The 15987-nt window shown below is 42.9% G+C and overlaps 1 protein-coding gene across 1 annotated transcript in view; it reads right to left on the bottom strand.

Moving 5' to 3' along the window:
- rsu1 (Ras suppressor protein 1) overlaps positions 1-15987 on the bottom strand; it is a 44645-nt gene that overhangs the window by 21437 nt on the left and 7221 nt on the right. Inside the window, exons 5-8 of the mRNA XM_026179575.2 lie at positions 10920-11038; positions 10059-10141; positions 9816-9930; positions 9093-9225 (exon numbers count right to left, since the gene is read on the bottom strand). Coding sequence (XP_026035360.1) covers positions 9093-9225; positions 9816-9930; positions 10059-10141; positions 10920-11038 — 450 coding nt within the window. The remainder of the gene's footprint in view (positions 1-9092; positions 9226-9815; positions 9931-10058; positions 10142-10919; positions 11039-15987) is intronic.

The following is a 15987-nucleotide window of genomic DNA, read 5'->3' as shown; positions in this document are numbered from 1 at the left end:
GCAGGTAAATGCTCCATCATCCACCCTGACCGATACAAATAATCATGATGTGCAACTGTTTATCCTAAAATACAACCCGAGCGTTCTTGGCTGGCAGAGCTGAATTATAACGGCACACATTTTAGTTATAGTCCAGGAAAAATTGCAACAATGCAATCCACCACAAATGTTTTATGGTGGATATTTTAAAAAACTGAAATGTATGAATATTTTGTTGCTGTATTGAACCGCAAGCTGTGCTCTGTTATTAATGCTTGAGATGTTTTTAAAAGTTGGCTTGATGGACATATCTTTTTTATAAGGCCCAATTTACACTGCAGACCTTCACAAACAATCAAACAATACCCTATGAGCAGTGTTGGGGAGTAACGGAAAACACGTACCGCCGTTATGTATTTAAAATACAAAATATGAGTAACTGTATTCCGTTACAGTTACCATTTAAAAAGGTGGTATTTAGAATACAGTTACTTTGTTGAAATAAATGGATTACACGGCGGTATTTTTCTGTTTCATATTGTCGCGGGTCAGGACTGTTTGGGTTTTGTTTGACAGCTATGTTCTGTTGTTCCAAGCGGCAGCGTTATGGTTGCCATGGTTACAGGGTGATGCGCGCTCTCTCTGCGACTGTGTGTTTCCTGGGTGAGAGAGCGCCGTTTTGTTGTTGTGCTAAGCTAATAGGCAGAATGCTACAGGCATAGCCCTAAAGAATGTAGCATCATGGGCAGTGTAGTCCGTGCTGCAGGGAGAATGGACTGCCATACCCGTTATGTGTCTGTGAGCGCGAGGAGTGAGAAAAAGGAGAGTGGAAAAGTACGAGTTGTCATCGAGCAGAAACAGGAGCTGGAAGCATGTAAATATAATAATAACCACTGCAGCCAAGAAGAGTGCCTGACGAGCCCAGTTGTAAGTACGCTATTAAGACTCGACTGTACACTGTGTTTTTGTTTTCCTCCGAAACAATAAGTTCCGTTGGAGCAACCTTTCAACGCCTCTCTCTGTCTCTCGCTAGCAAACTTGACCCAGAGAACAAAGTAAAGCTATTTTTCGGCTACGAGCCAGACATGGAACCCAACGTATTAGCCAGAGGACCTTAAGTAATAGTAATAAATCACATTCATGTAGTTGTAAACAGCATGATAATATATTAAGTAATCCAAAGTATTCAGAGTACTTTACTCCCATTGAGTAACGTAACGGAATACGCTACAAAATACATTTTGGGGCATGTATTCTGTAATCTGTAGTGGAATACATTTTAAAAGTAACCTTCCCAACACTGCCTATGAGCAAGTGTTTGGCAATGGTGGGAAGGGAGAACTCCCTTTTAACAGGAAAAAACCTGGAGCAGGTTCATGGAGGGGCAACTGCATACCACAAATATTAAAGTAAATTCAGGTAGTAAGTGAAGAAAAGTCAAAATAGGATAAATATGATCTTTCTAGTGCCTATCATGCTTTTGCAGCGTGTTTTCAGTTCACATAAAAAATTACTATAATCTAGACTAGAAGTACCCCTCTGTGAATCACTACCTTATGGTGGTGGAGGGGTTTGTGTGTCCTAGGGATCCCAGGGGCTATGTTGTCTGGGGGCTTTTGGCTCCTGGTAGGGTCTCCCATGGCAAATATGTCCTGGGTGAGGGACCAGACAAAGAGCGATTCAGAAGACCTTTATGAGGAAAACATTGAGGGAACAGTTTACCCTGCCCAAGATAGGGTTACCAGGGCCCCACCCTGCAGCCAGGCCCGGGGAGGGTGCCTGAGGGCGAGCGCCTGGTGGCTGGGCCTTACTCCATGGGGCCCGGCCGGGCACAGCCCGAAAAGGGGACATGGGCCCATCCTCCCGCAGGCCCACCACCGACAGGAGGTGCCGTAGGGGCCGGGTGCATTGTGTGCCAGGTGGCGGCAGCCAGGAGCAGAGGCCCAGGCGGACTGATCCCTGGCTACCAAGGCTGGCAACACCTCTCTGGTGTGGAAGGAGCCTGAGTTAGTGCGTGAGGTTGAGAGGTACCGGCTAGATATAGTGGGGCTCACCTCTACGCATGGCTTGGTCTCCTGGAGAGGGGCTGGACTCTGTCTCAGTCTGGAGTTGCCCCTGGTGAGAGGCGGCGGGCTGGGGTGGGTATTCTAATATCCCCTCGGCTTGCTGCCTGTATGTTGGGGTTCTTCCCGGTGGATGAGAGGGTTTGTTCCCTGCGCCTTAGGGTCGGGGAACGGGTCCTCACTGTCATGTGTGCTTATGCGCCGAGTGGCGGTTCAGAGTACCCAGCCTTCTTAGAGTTCCTGGGTGGGGTTCTGGAAGGTGCTCCACCTGGAGACTCTGTTGTCCTACTGGGAGCCTTCAATGCTCACGTGGGTAACGACAGCGAGACCTGGAGGGGCGTGATTCGGAGGAACGGCCTCCCTGATCTGAACCCAAGTGGTGTTTTGATATTGGACTTCTGTGCAAATCACAGTTTGGCCATAACAAACACCTTTTTCGAACATAAGAGTGTCCATAAGTGCACGTGGCACCAGAACGCTCTAGGCCGCAGGTCGATGATCGATTTTGTAATCGTATCACCACACCTGCGACCATATGTTCTTGACACTCGGGTAAAGAGAGGGGCTGAGCTGTCAACTGATCACCACCTGGTGGTGAGTTGGATCAGGTGGCGGGGGAGGATGCTGGACAGATCCGGTGCACCTAATCGCGTAATGAGGGTGTGCTGGGAACGCCTAGCAGAGGCCCCAGTCCGTGAGATTTTCAACGCACACCTCCGGCAGAGCTTCAACAGCATTCTGAGGAAGACTGGGGACATTGAATCCGAATGGACCATGTTCAGCATCTCCATTGCCGAAGCTGCTGCATTGAGCTGCGGCTGCAAGGTGGTTGGTACCTGTCGTAGTGGTAACCCCCAAACCAAATGGTGAACACCAGAGGTGAAGGGAGCCACCAGGCTGAAGAAGGAGTCCTATCAGGCTTGGCTAGCCTGTGGGACTTCGGAGGCAGCTGACAGGTAGGAATGCGGAATGCAGCTCGGGCAGTGGCTGAAGCAAAAACTCGGGTGTGGGAGGAGTTCGGAGAGGCTATGGAAAAAGACTTTTGGACTGCCTCGAAGAGATTCTGGCAAACCGTCAGGCGTCTCAGGAGGGGAAAGCGGTGCTCTACCTGCACTGTGTAGCGCTGGCAGAGCGCTGCTGACTTCGACTGAGAAAATTGTTGGGCAGTGGAAGGAATACTTCGACGACCTCCTTAATCCCATTGACATGTCTTCCGAGGAGGAAGAGTCTGGGGGTGAGGGGGATGACCCGCCAATTTCTGGGGACGAGGTCACTGAGGCAGTTAAACAACTCCTTGGTGGCAGAGCCCCTGGTGTGGATGAGGTCTGCCCCGAGTTCCTGAAGGCTCTGGACATTATAGGGCTGTCCTGGCTGACACGCCGCTACAATGTTGTGTGGAGATCAGGGGCAGTACCCCTGGACTGGCAGACCGGGGTGGTGGTCCCCATTTTTAAGAAGGGGGATCGGAGGGTGTGTTCCAACTACAGGGGGATCACACTCCTCAGCCTCCCTGGGAAAGTCTATGCCAGGGTGCTGGAAAGGAGAGTTCGTCCGCTAGTCGAACCTCAGATACAGGAGGAACAATGCAGTTTTCGTCCTGGTCGTGGAACACTGGACCAGCTCTTTATCCTCTCGAGGATACTTGAGGGTGCATGGGAGTTTGCCCAACCAGTCTACATGTGTTTTGTAGACTTGGAGAAGGCATTCAACTGTGTCCCTTGGGGTGTCCTGTGGGAGGTGCTACGGGAGTATGGGGTGTCTGGCCCATTGCTACGAGCCATTTGATCCTTATACAACCGTTGCAAGAGCTTGGTTCGCATTGCCGGCAATAAGTTGGACTCATTCCCGGTGGGTAATGGGGTCCACCAGGGCTGCCCTTTGTCACCGATTCTGTTCATAATGTTTATGGACAGGATTTCTAGGCGCAGCCAAGTGGCGGAGGACTTTCACTTCGGTGGCCTCAGAATCTAATGTCTGCTTTTCATGGATGATGTGGTTCTGTTGGCTTCATCGGGTGATGGCCTCCAGCTCGCACTGGAACCCTACCCTCACCTATGGCCATGAGCTGTGGGTAGTGACCAAAAGAACGAGATCGCGGATACAAGCGGCGGAAATGAGCTTCCTCCGAAGGGTAGCTGGCCTCTCCCTTAGAGATAGGGTGAGAAGTTCAACCATCCGGGAGGGGCTCAGAGTAGAGCCGCTGCTCCTCCACATTGAAAGGAGCCAGCTCAGGTGGTTCGGGCATCTGACAAGGATGCCTCCTGGGCGAGGTGTTCCGGGCATGTCCCACCGGGAGGAGGCCCCGGGGCAGACCCAGGACACGCTGGAGAGATTATAAGATAAGATAAGATAAGATAAGATAACCTTTATTAGTCCCACACGTGGGAAATTTGTTGAATGGTTGCAGAGTCTAATTACTGATACGTTAGTTATAAAAAATTACGAGAAGAAAAGATAAGAAAGAAAGAAACTCAGAATGAGCAGAGCTGCTGTAACAGGCTGCCGCACACGGGGGGCGCCGGAAGTCGCATATATCTCTCGGGTGGCCTGGGAACGCCTTGGTGTTTCCCCAGATAAGCTAAAGGAGGTGGCTGGGGAGAGGGAGGTCTGGGCTTCTCTGCTTAGGCTGCTGCTCACACGACCCGGCCCCGGATAAAGCGAAAGAAGATGGATGGATGGATGGATGGATGGATAGACTAGAAGTAACCACCACACAAACCAGTTCCTCAGCATCACTCCAGAGACAGAATGTGTCAATGGAAAATTGTATGAGCAATACAGATAAAAGAAGGCAGTCCTTCACATTTGTTTAAAGTGTGAAGTGAAGAAAATATCCTTGTCAAAATCACACCAAGAATCCTCAGTGCTACTTTGCATCTTTATCTGATAGAAAGACTGATTTGTGTCATTTGTTTTTATGACAAATACAGTGGTATTTGACTGTAGGCACCTATGGTAACGTTTTAAAAATCTTCGATGCCATCTTTCTCAATTTATTGTATTCACAACATTTTCAGAAAACTTGGCCCCTGACCTGGACCTAAATGTCAAAGGATTGGAAAAAGAATTTTTTGTAGATGCACGCATGGTATCTTCTTCTGTAATTAATCGCATTCAAAAGACATTCTAAAAACTTAACCTCAGATTTTGACGTTGAGGCTGAACTCATCTGTACTTTTTAGTAGATGCACCTAGTATGAATTTCAAAATCCAAAGCAGTACATTACTTTTAATAGCAACAACATATTCTAATCTGTAAAGTTAAAATAGTATTAAATGTGAATAGTGTTGTCAAATGCTGCATTGAAGTCTTGGAGGACAGGCACAGAGATAAGATCACTCTGAAGCCACAAAAATATCATTATTATTACTTTACTAGTGCCATTTTGTGCCTTGATGAACTCCAAATAATTCCTAAAATCCTACAACAGCTTGACAATTTTGTTTTACATCTGATACTACAGTTACTTTTCAGCAATTATAACAGCCTATGTACCTTGTTAATTAAAGATAAACCGATCACATTTAGTTTTTTGTTTCCCAGGAATCCCAGGAGCTATGTTGTCTGGGGGCTTTCGACCACTCGTAGGGTCTCCCATAGCATATTGGTCCTGGGTGAGGGACCAGACAAAGAGCGATACAAAAATTGCTGTGAATGAAAGACCAAGGGAACAGTTCACCTTGCTTGGGATAGTTAACAGGGCCCCGCCTTGAAGCCAGGCCTGGGGAGGGTGCCTGTGTTGGAGCGTCTGGTGGCCGGGCCTTAGTCCAAGGGGCCTGACCGGGCAAAGCCAGAAAAAAGGACATAGGCCCACCACCTGCAGGAGGCACCGCAGGGATCGGGGTGTGTGTGTGCTGGGGAGCAGCCAGGGGAGGAGAACCTGGCGGACTGATCTCTGGCAGACGGAAGAAGCCTGAGCAAGTGTGTGGGGTTGAGGAGTACCAACTAGATGTAGGTATGGGATGTAGCATGGCTTGGGCTGCGGAACCAATCTCCTGGAGAGGGGCTGGAGTCTGTCTTATTCTGGAATTGGTCTTGGTGAGAGGCAGCGGGCTGGGATGGGTATCTTAGTAGATCTTCTGAGTTCTTCCGGTGAACAAGAAGGTTTGTTCCCTGCACCTTCAGGTCGGATGCTTATGCGCTGAATGACAGTTTAGAGTACCTGACCTTCTTGGAGTCCCAAGGTAGGGTGCTATACCTGGGGACCCTGTGGTCTTACACTCATATGGGGAACGACAGTGAGACCTGGAGGGGCATGATTGGGAGGAATGACCTGCCAGGGTGGCTGGCTCCTCCCTTACAGATCAGAGTAGAGTCGTTACTCCTCCATATCGAAATAAGCCAGTTGAGGTGGTTTGGGCATCTAACAAGGATGCCTCCTCGGTGAAGTGCTCCGTGCATGTCCCACTGGGAGGAGGCCCTGGGGTAGACCCAGGACACGCTGGAGGGAGTGGCCGGGCAAAGGGAGGTCTGGGCTCCTCAGCTTAGGCTGCTGCCCCTGTGACTTGGCCCCAGATAAGCAGAAGAAGATGGATGGATGCATAGATTTAAAATCACATCATTAAATAATGGTAAGACTTCTTTGAAGAGTTATGTAGGGATGGGGGTCAAATAGATGTTTGGTTTGGAACTATTAAAGTTAGTTCAGAGAGGGAAAAAGAAAAAGAGGGAAAAAGAAAAAATCTGAAACTACTGCAGTTGCTGTACTCCTGCTACATCGATGAGAATACTGTAATAACTTTTTTAAAATATACACATTTTCTTTTTAAAGAATTTCATGAAGGCATTAGCCATGTATTCCTTTAGAACTAAATGAATCAAAGAAAGAGACAGAGGGAATGGCACTTCCATGCCTGAGAAACTATTATTATGCTGAACAATTGATCCCCATACTGCACTGGTGTAACAGAGGCTATAAAGCCAAGTGGAAGGAACTAGAATTTAGAATGTCATCTAATGTCATTTAGAATGTCAACAGGGAAGCTGCTGTTGTGTTATCTGTTGTTATCTGTGTTCTGTTGTTATCTGCTGTGTTGTTTCACCCACTTTGTGATCCTGTCATTGATTTAATAATCAACTAGCTCTAAGATGGATCAACAAGCTCTAACGAAGAAAAGTTCACTTTGTTGATGCTCCCATCCACCACCGTTTGTTTTACACTGTGAAAATCAACAGTAAAGCTAAAGAACCAATGCTACATTAAAAAATGCATAAGAACTGTAAACTCAGCTTGATACGATGTTTAAATTAGACAGCTCGTTGAAGGCTGAAGGCAGCCATCCCACTTTCTGTCGCAGTGATAAATGGTTATAATGCATAATTTCCGTATAATGCAAAATATTTTAATCCTGGTCAAAAAAGGCTTAAAACCCACGTTTCTGTCTTTAGTTTATAAAAACTGAGGGATAATCATGATCTTGAACAGAAGGACTTTTCAGATGCAACCATGTATGTGGTATCCGAAAAAGATAAAACATATATCAAAATCATCAGTTAAGAAATATAATTACGGGCATTGTAAGGATGCAGCTCTGTGATTAAAGCAGAACTGTTACAGCCAACATTAGACTCAAAATGTTTTGTCATTTTAAATTAGGCTTTTGTTGCACCATAAATAATACCATCAAAAAATCTGTATGAAAAACTGTCCCAAGCTAAGAATGATAGTGTCATATTAAAAAACATGGAAAAAAGGAGGAAAAGGACTATCCTCTGAGGACTAGAAGGAATTATGTAACTTTCAACACTGACTCAGTAACAATGAGTCTGTATGGAAGCTTATGTTGTCCCGATAGTGGAGCATTACATATCACGGTGTATTATGGTGAGTGGTCTGATCAGAGAAATGTATTCTACCAAATACAGAGAGATCCCTCAAGAAATTCGCCACAGAAAAAGTGTGTTCTAAGGCCATTTCCACATTAACATGAACACTATATGAGGCATTATATTTTATACTCTAGACTCCCACATTGCTGCCTTTTTAGAGTACCACATAGATCTGAGGCAAACTCAACATACCCATGATGTTTACTTATCTTGTCTAACACATTCCAACACACACCTTTGTTTGACTGCACCAAAAGAATAAAAAGCTGCTCAAAGGCCATAGAACTATGGATTAATTAAATCTAAAAACACAAAACAAAAACAAAAAAACAAACATTCCCTGAGTTCCCATTGATGCTTTTGAGGGAAAGATAACGCTTGATACATTATGTAAAACTATCTGCACACTGGAGCCTACATCTTGTACTGATGGGGAGATCATGGTCCAGTGAAATGATAGGTCAGTATGTTGATCAGATATTACAATGGATACAACATACTATGGCAACGGCAAAGCCTGACTTTACATTTTCAAGCCCTGCATCTTGCGCGTCTTCTTGTTTCATTTTTACTGGAGACCACAATGTTTGTATTTCCACCATCAGCCTTCTCGATTGGTCTTTTGGTAATTAGTTCACTAGTAATGACTTTAAAATGCATATTAAAAATAATTAAAATAATAAAATAATAAAAAACAAGACATTTAAGTGCTGAAGAAAAATATTTTGTGTGTGGGTCAAAAAAAAAAAAAAGAGTTCAAATCAGACAAAGTGTGACATTTGTATGCACTACTCTATATCTTCACGGTGCTATAACAAATCTCACAGAAGTATGCAAACATATAGTGGAATGGAATTTGTTTGAGACATGGTCTTTTTGTCTCTCTCGCCCACAGCCACACAGTGCAGGGATCAGTTCCAGAGCATGCCTCAGAGCAGCAGTTTGAAGCATTCACACAGAGGATTTGCAGCATGTCCTGCTGCTTGGAACAAAGAATTAATAGCAGTCTTCTGCTTTCCAGTGCAGACTCTAACTTTCTTCTCCGCCAAAGTACCCTTTGCGTGTGTGTGTGTGTGTGTGTGTGTGTGTGTGTGTGTGTGTGTATATATATATATATATATATATATATATATATATATATATATATATTACTGCGACAAAGAATGCAAGCATTGCAGATAAACATATACATTTGTGTGTGTGTAACTTGTAATACTTACTATTTATAGGTCTCGGAACGAACATATTCAAAAACATGGGAGACTCCTAGCTGGAACTGGTCTGCAATGGGAGTAACCCAAGGATTATTCTCTGCTTTAAACACCTGTTTAGGGCCAGTCAGATCCAGATTACCTGTAGACAAGAGGACATACAAACATGCCATTGAAGCATTTTCTCATATGTCTGATGTTTATCTTGTATTCTGCAAACTAATCACATTTACAAAGTTAGATGCAGCTTGCTATACAGCTTCAGAGCCATCAGGTTGAGGGCTTTGATCATGGGAATTGCAGTGCTAATTAGGAAGAGTACAGTACTGCTCTAACAGTTCACCCACCCAGATTTATTCAGTTGGTAGAGAAACTCAGCTCTTGCCTTTATATATGCTTAAGACCCTTTAAAAAGGAAATGTGATGACAAAGAACACAGCTTTTCTCACCAGATTTCTATTTTAAACATAAACACTCAGTTTTAACAGATGAATGTATTTGGATCACAGTGATGATTTAATAATACGTTTTTAGGGCAAAGAGCCAGTCCCCATAATGTAAAGCATTCAGTTTTAGGAAAAAAGACTTTGATTAGGTCTGCGTTAAGTTTGGGTTAGGCTAAGAGATAGGTCCAGGATTTCAGCATCGGTCAGCAGGCAAACTCTCCAGGAAATACACATACAGTAAATCAATATGCTATTCTCTAAAGAGTTGTTTGTATGTGGGCAGTACCAAGTTCCGGGGGCAGAACGGTCAGTCTGTTGCCCTGGATGTGAAGCTCTTTGAGATGAGCTAAATCCCCAATCTCCTTAGGCAGCGAGATCAGATCATTATCTCTAAGACTCAACTAAAGAGAAAAAATACACAAAGCAAAAAGAGGATGCGTTCACTTATTAAACAAGATCACATGCTTACATTGATTTAAAATTCAAATAGGACTTGAATATTCCAAGACTTCTATTCATATTGACTTACTATTTGCAGCTTCGTCAGCTTCCCAATGTCAGCTGGAAGGACCTCAAAGTCATTGTCACTCAAATAAAGAGCTCGCAGAGTTGCTGGAAAACAGAGATCCCTGTTACTTTGTATCCGTGTGCAATGATGGTGGAGAACAACACAACAGCCTAATCAATCAAGAGCAAACTCAGCAACATCATCAACATAAGTTAGCAAGAGACAGGGTGAGTTTCCAAAGTTTCCAAATTAGGCACCTAGTTGTTTATGGAAGGCAAAATATTAAAAAGCTTAACTAAACAAGACCCCGTCCGTCCGTGCAATCTGCGACAGGTTCGCAATTTTGGCCCCATCGGCTGTATTATTGTAGGGTATACCTTAAAATATAAAACGCCTTGAGGCGACTGTTGTTGTGATTTGGCGCTACATGAGTAACACTGAATTGAATTGAATATAGCTTCACTGCCACAAGAATGGGATAAACTAAAATAATTCTATAACTCTTTGAGACTTTGGAAATTCTTTTGGGCAGACTCTATGATTTTGAACTTTTGTGTGTGTGTATGGACGGATATTAATGGGGACCAAAAATTAGTAGTTTACTATACTTGTGGGGACAAACAGCCCTCGTGGGGACCGAAATCCCAGTCCCCACGAGTTTGAAGAACTGTGGTTTTAGTGTCAGGGTTACAATTAGGTTATGGTTAGGTTTAGGGTAAGGGTCAGGGTTAGGCCTTCATTTTTGATGGTTAGGGTTAGGGTAAGGGGCTAGGGAAAGCATTATGTCAACGAGATGTCCCCACAAGGGTATAAATACACAGTGTGTGTGTGTGTGTGTGTGTGTGTGTGTGTGTGTGTGTGTGTGTCTTCATGCACACTAACTGAGGTAAAAGAAATTCCCTGGAAGACAGTTCTGGTTCAGGTTGTTATAGGTGAGGTCCAACACCTCCAGAGCAGGCAATGACCCAAATCCTCGGGGCAAGGTACTCAGGCGGTTCATCCTGTGCTCCAAAAAACACAAAACCCATATCATAAAAACAATACACCAACTTCAGCTGTTCGCAGTTTCTGTTTCGAATTTAGGCAATGACTAAATTACTTATTGTGCATCATAACACAATAACATCAACAGAATGTTGAAATCTGAAAAATGTCAAATCTGTGTGTGCAAGGGACAAGGCTGAAAATTAATATAGAATCCTCATCTTTGGGAAGGTTGGCGGTTCGATCCCTGGCTCCCCCAGTCTGCATGCCAATTATCCTCGGGCAAGATATTAACCCCATGTTGCTCACACACAGTATCAGGCAAAAGTATACATACCACCTACTAACATTTTGTTAAATGTCTCTTTGAAAGTTGCACCTTGACCAAGAGTCAGAGACCCTCTCTATGTCCAAGAAACTTCTTAAAACTTTCCTTTTTGCTTAAGCATATAATTAGAGCTGGATCAGGTGACTGCTACAAAATGTAATAATTGGTTGCGGCATATGGCTGCTCCGCTCTAAGCCATGTTCTGCCAGAATTAAAGATTTTAAGCTTAAGTATTCCATTCATCAAGATCTGATGCATCACAGATCCCCAACCTAAATAGGACACACACTTCACAGCAATCACCATAGCTATTCTACTTTAGAAACGGGTACAGGTAGAAATGGAGGCTGCAATGCTACTGCTTTTGTTGGTTGTTGAAATTCAAACATTGGCCATTTGATTGGGATCAGCATACACTCTGATTTACCATTCTTCTGGATTCTTCACTGTTGGCAAACTGTTAACATGCTGTCTTTGAGTCCACGTTGAATCAGCAGCAGTGGATAGTTTTTTTAACCTGTAGTTTGCATTTTACTGTCATGTTCTTGTGTTTTCATGCAGCAATAATAAAAGCTCTTTCAAATCGTAACTCATCAATATTTATAGACTACTTCAAGATCTCTCTCCTCCCTGCACAAACTGAATCCAGCTGATCGTAGTCTATGTGAACAAAAGGGGCAGTTTTTTTTTCTCTTTACACTATGTGGACACAGTCTAAGGAGCTTGAAAAGAAAGATGACCGGACTTCTTTAAGTTTCTCTCATTTGAAGAGCTTCTTCAGTTCTACAAGAAATTAGCGGATGTTCCCAGATTTAAGCACTATTGGGAGCATCCCCAAGAAGGTCATGGACCCCCTTTTGATCCTCTACCTCATAGGTGTCAAACTCTGGCCCTACCAAATTACTATTAGAGCTGGCCTACTGGTATTATACAGCTAATATATGCAGTATATTGTTTAGTACTAAGCTTTGCTTGTTCCATATTCAGTTTTTCAGCAAAACGTGTTTGAGTCCATAAGAAAAGATTCATTCTTATATCTGGAGGAAGATTTTTTTTTTCAATAAATATTAATGTTAGCCCACGACTTTGTTCCAGTTTTGAATTTTGGCCCACTGTGCATTTGAGTTTGACACCCCTGCTCTACCTAATCACATGAACCCAGGTTTGAAAACAGGTGTGGGTCACAATAGGCCAAGGTTTTGGGTGAACCCATTGTGAAACCCATTGTGATTTCTTTCCTTAGTGACTGTAATATGATTTCTAAATTTACAGATGAGAAATCATCTCAAATGTGGCCATACATCTTGATCTTGCATTTCCACAATTACAGATTCCCATGGTACAAATTTGAATTTTTTGTTTGGGCCTTGTCCTTGATGATTATCATGAACATCGTAACCAAATAAATAGGAACAAAACAAACAAAAGGTGTGAACAGACAGATTAACAGAAAAGGAGGATTTGATAATGGAGGAGACACCAGCTGAGTTTATGCACATATATGCTTTCAGGTAGAAGGAGCTGACAGGTCACAGGGACAACCGTTCTATTTGAGTTCTATGTGTTTGGCAAATGAAATTACGAACCTACGAGGTCCAATCACATCAATGCAAGTCCAGCGACACACATACACATGCGCACACACGTACAGACGCACACTCACAAAACAAAAAAATAAACAGAAAATGAAAAGTGAATGCACAGCCTGAATAGTAGTTTGAGGCTTAGACTATCCAGATCATGTTTGTTTGTGGATCAATACACACCATGGCTCCTCTCCTAATCCTCCTGTCACTGACATCCTGCCTGTGTGAGGCTGCACCCATATCTAAACATACACATACATTCACTTCCAATTTGTGACACAGAAACTGCAGTTTTGATTAGATTAGTTTGTAGTTTTTCTGTAACACTAAAACAATAAATGAAAACTCTTGAGTATTATTTGTGTTGTAAATCACTGGAGATAACCCAGCAAAGAGTCACATAAAGGCTGTGTGTTTGAGCTGAGGTTTAAGCATAAAACACATGCTCTTTTACTCACTTGCTGCTCATCAAATAAACAAACCAATTTAGATAAATTGCTGTAATCAAATCGAAGCTGGAGCAACCTGAGGTTGCACAGACTTAAAAAGGTGGAAAGAGATAAATTTACTGTATACAGTAATGTGTACACACTGGTGTGAGAAAGTATTTCCCCGTTCAAACATGAATAGCCTGTCATACCAAAGCACTGAAATTAGATTCAAGTCCAAAACCTTAATTTAGTTTTGTTGAGCCATTCAGAAATAGACTTGCTTATGTCCTTTACATTATTGTCCTGCTACTTAACCAAAGTGTGCTTGAGCATCAGGGTACAAACTGATGGTTGGACATCCTATTTTCTGGTAGAGACCATAATTCGTGACAAGTTGTCCAGGTCCCAAAGCGGCAAAGCAGCCCTGGACCATCCACTATCACCGACGTGTTTGATTCTTGGTATGACAATGTTTTCGTGAAATGTTGTGTTAGCTTTAGGTTATATTTAGATGATATCGTGATTAAACAGACCTGGCAGTAGTTAGCCCTGGGTGCTGGCAAGTGAAATTTCTGCTAGTTGAAGAGTCTTCCACAATATTTTCATTTTTTTATTGTTCATTTATTTATTTTGATTCACTTATTAATATATTGATATTTAGTGTCTCTGGATCGCAATATCGCCATGCAAAATATCACAATACTGCGCCATATCAATTTTTCTCACTTACCTCTATTGCACAAGCAACCTTACCTCAAACGATTCAGTCTGACTTGGACTGAGTACAACTGCTCTCCGCAAAGTTGTCAAAGGTTTGAAAATGATTGCTGTCTAATTTAAAAATACAGATTGCCAACATGTTGTCATCAGTCTGACTGAGTCTTTTTGATTTGAAGCGACTCGCCTCAACTGGCTGCCAGCTAATTGCACTCTGGTGATAATGCTTTAGAATTGGAAGGTTGCAGAGCACAAATGTAAGAGTTTTATTCAAATTTTTGTTAAATGTAAACATCTAGAGATATTTGATTCTTGATGATTTATGACAGTTAATTGCTTTACAATCATAAAAAGATTTCATTTAATAGCCATCTTGACACCATTTAATCGCAGGCTAATGGACTGAAGACATAGTGTACATTTTCATTTTCACTGCTATACTGATGACACCCAGCTCTATCTATCTATGAAGCCAGATAACACACACCAATAGTTAAACTGCAAGAATGTATCAAAGACATAAAGACCTGGATGGCCGCTAACTTTCTGCTCCTTAATTCAGATAAAACTGAAGTTATTGTACTCGGCCCTGAAAATCTTAGAAATATGGTATCTAACCAGATTCTTACTCTGGATGGCATTACCTTGGCCTCCAGTAACACTGTGAGGAACCTTGGAGTGATTTTTGACCAGGATATGTCCTTCAACGCACATATTAAACAAATATGTAAGACTGCGTTCTTCCATTTGCACAACATCTCTAAAATGAGAGAGCATATTTCTCCTGTTTTGGCTTCCCTTCATTGGCTCCCTGTTAAATTCAGAATTGAATTCAAAATCCTGCTCCTCACATACAAGGTCTTAAATAATCAGGCCCCATCTTATCTTAATGACCTTGTAGTACCATATCACCCTATTAGAGCACTTCGCTCTCGCTCTGCAGGCCTACTTGTTGTTCCTAGAGTATTTAAAAGTAGAATGGGAGGGAGAGCCTTCAGTTTTCAGGCCCCTCTTCTGTGGAACCAGCTTCCAGTTTGGATTCGGGAGACAGACACTATCTCTACTTTCAAGATTAGGCTTAAAACTTTCCTTTTTGCTAAAGCATATAGTTAAGGCTGGACCAGGTGACCCTGAATCCTCCCTTAGTTATGCTGCAATAAGCATAGGCTCCTGGAGGACTCCATGATGCATTGAGTTTTTCCTTTTCAGTCACCTTTTTCACACACTATGTGTTAATAGACCTCTCTGCATTGAATCGTACCCGTTATTAATCTCTGTCTCTCTTGCACAGCATGTCTTTTATCCTGTCTTCCTTCTCTCTCCCCAACCGGTCGCAGCAGATGGCCCCGCCCCTCCCTGAGCCTGGTTCTGCCGGAGGTTTCTTCCTGTCAAAAGGGAGTTTTTCTTTCCCACTGTCGCCAAAGTGCTTGCACATAGGGGGTCATGATTGTTGGGTTTTTCTCTGTATGTATTACTGTAGGGTCTACCTTACAATATAAAGCACCTTGAGGCGACTGTTGTTGTGATTTGGTGCTGCATAAATAAAACTGAATTGAATTGAATTGAAAGCAGTCTGACTCCGTCTTACGGCAACATTTATGGTAAGTTTTAGTAACAGTGTTGGTATGCTTGACAATTTCCCTGTGTAGCAAATAAAATAACATAAAGCAAATAACTTTATTAGATAAAACAGATAATGAAAGATAATTATGAGGGCATAATTCACTGTTGAAAAAAATGTGACAAACTGAAATGTATCGTATTGCAGTACTTAACATATTTCAAAATATTAAAAATCCCAAAACACTGTATCATGAGCAAAGTATTGTGACAATATCATATTGTAGGGTTTCTGGCCATTCCCACCTATATCCAGCATGGACAGCTAGGGAACAATAAAGAGT

Source organism: Astatotilapia calliptera, chromosome 9 (genome assembly GCF_964374335.1).
Source record: "Astatotilapia calliptera chromosome 9, fAstCal68.1, whole genome shotgun sequence".
NCBI lineage: Eukaryota > Metazoa > Chordata > Actinopteri > Cichliformes > Cichlidae > Astatotilapia > Astatotilapia calliptera.
The sequence above is the reverse complement of the archived record's forward strand: the minus strand, read 5'-3'. Positions and strand labels throughout refer to the sequence as shown.